Source organism: Calidris pugnax, unplaced genomic scaffold, assembly GCF_001431845.1.
Source record: "Calidris pugnax isolate Ruff unplaced genomic scaffold, ASM143184v1 scaffold1691, whole genome shotgun sequence".
Classification (NCBI taxonomy): Eukaryota; Metazoa; Chordata; class Aves; order Charadriiformes; family Scolopacidae; genus Calidris; species Calidris pugnax.
The window spans coordinates 7,572-7,773 of NW_015092137.1; the positions used below are offsets into that span (position 1 = coordinate 7,572).

Here is a 202-nt window from a genome sequence, read left to right on the forward strand (position 1 = left end):
GGGGGGGTGGGCCCCATGGGTGACCCCCGGTGCCACCGTGCCCCCCAGGTGGTGACGGGGCTGCAGTGGGCGCGCGCCGAGGGCAGCGGGGGGGTGCCGGTGTGGGTGGTGGTCCTGGCCGTGCTGCTGGGGCTGCTGCTGCTCGCCCTGCTCTGCTACGGCCTCTACAAGGTGCGTCCGGGGGGTGAGGGATTGGAAAGCA

The 202-nt window shown here is 74.3% G+C and overlaps 1 protein-coding gene across 1 annotated transcript in view; it reads left to right on the forward strand.

Moving 5' to 3' along the window:
• Window positions 1-15: 15 nt before the first annotated feature.
• Window positions 16-202, forward strand: part of LOC106900237 (integrin alpha-5-like) — a 4,095-nt gene continuing 3,908 nt past the window's right edge. Inside the window, exon 1 of the mRNA XM_014962231.1 lies at window positions 16-171. Coding sequence (XP_014817717.1) covers window positions 16-171 — 156 coding nt within the window. The remainder of the gene's footprint in view (window positions 172-202) is intronic.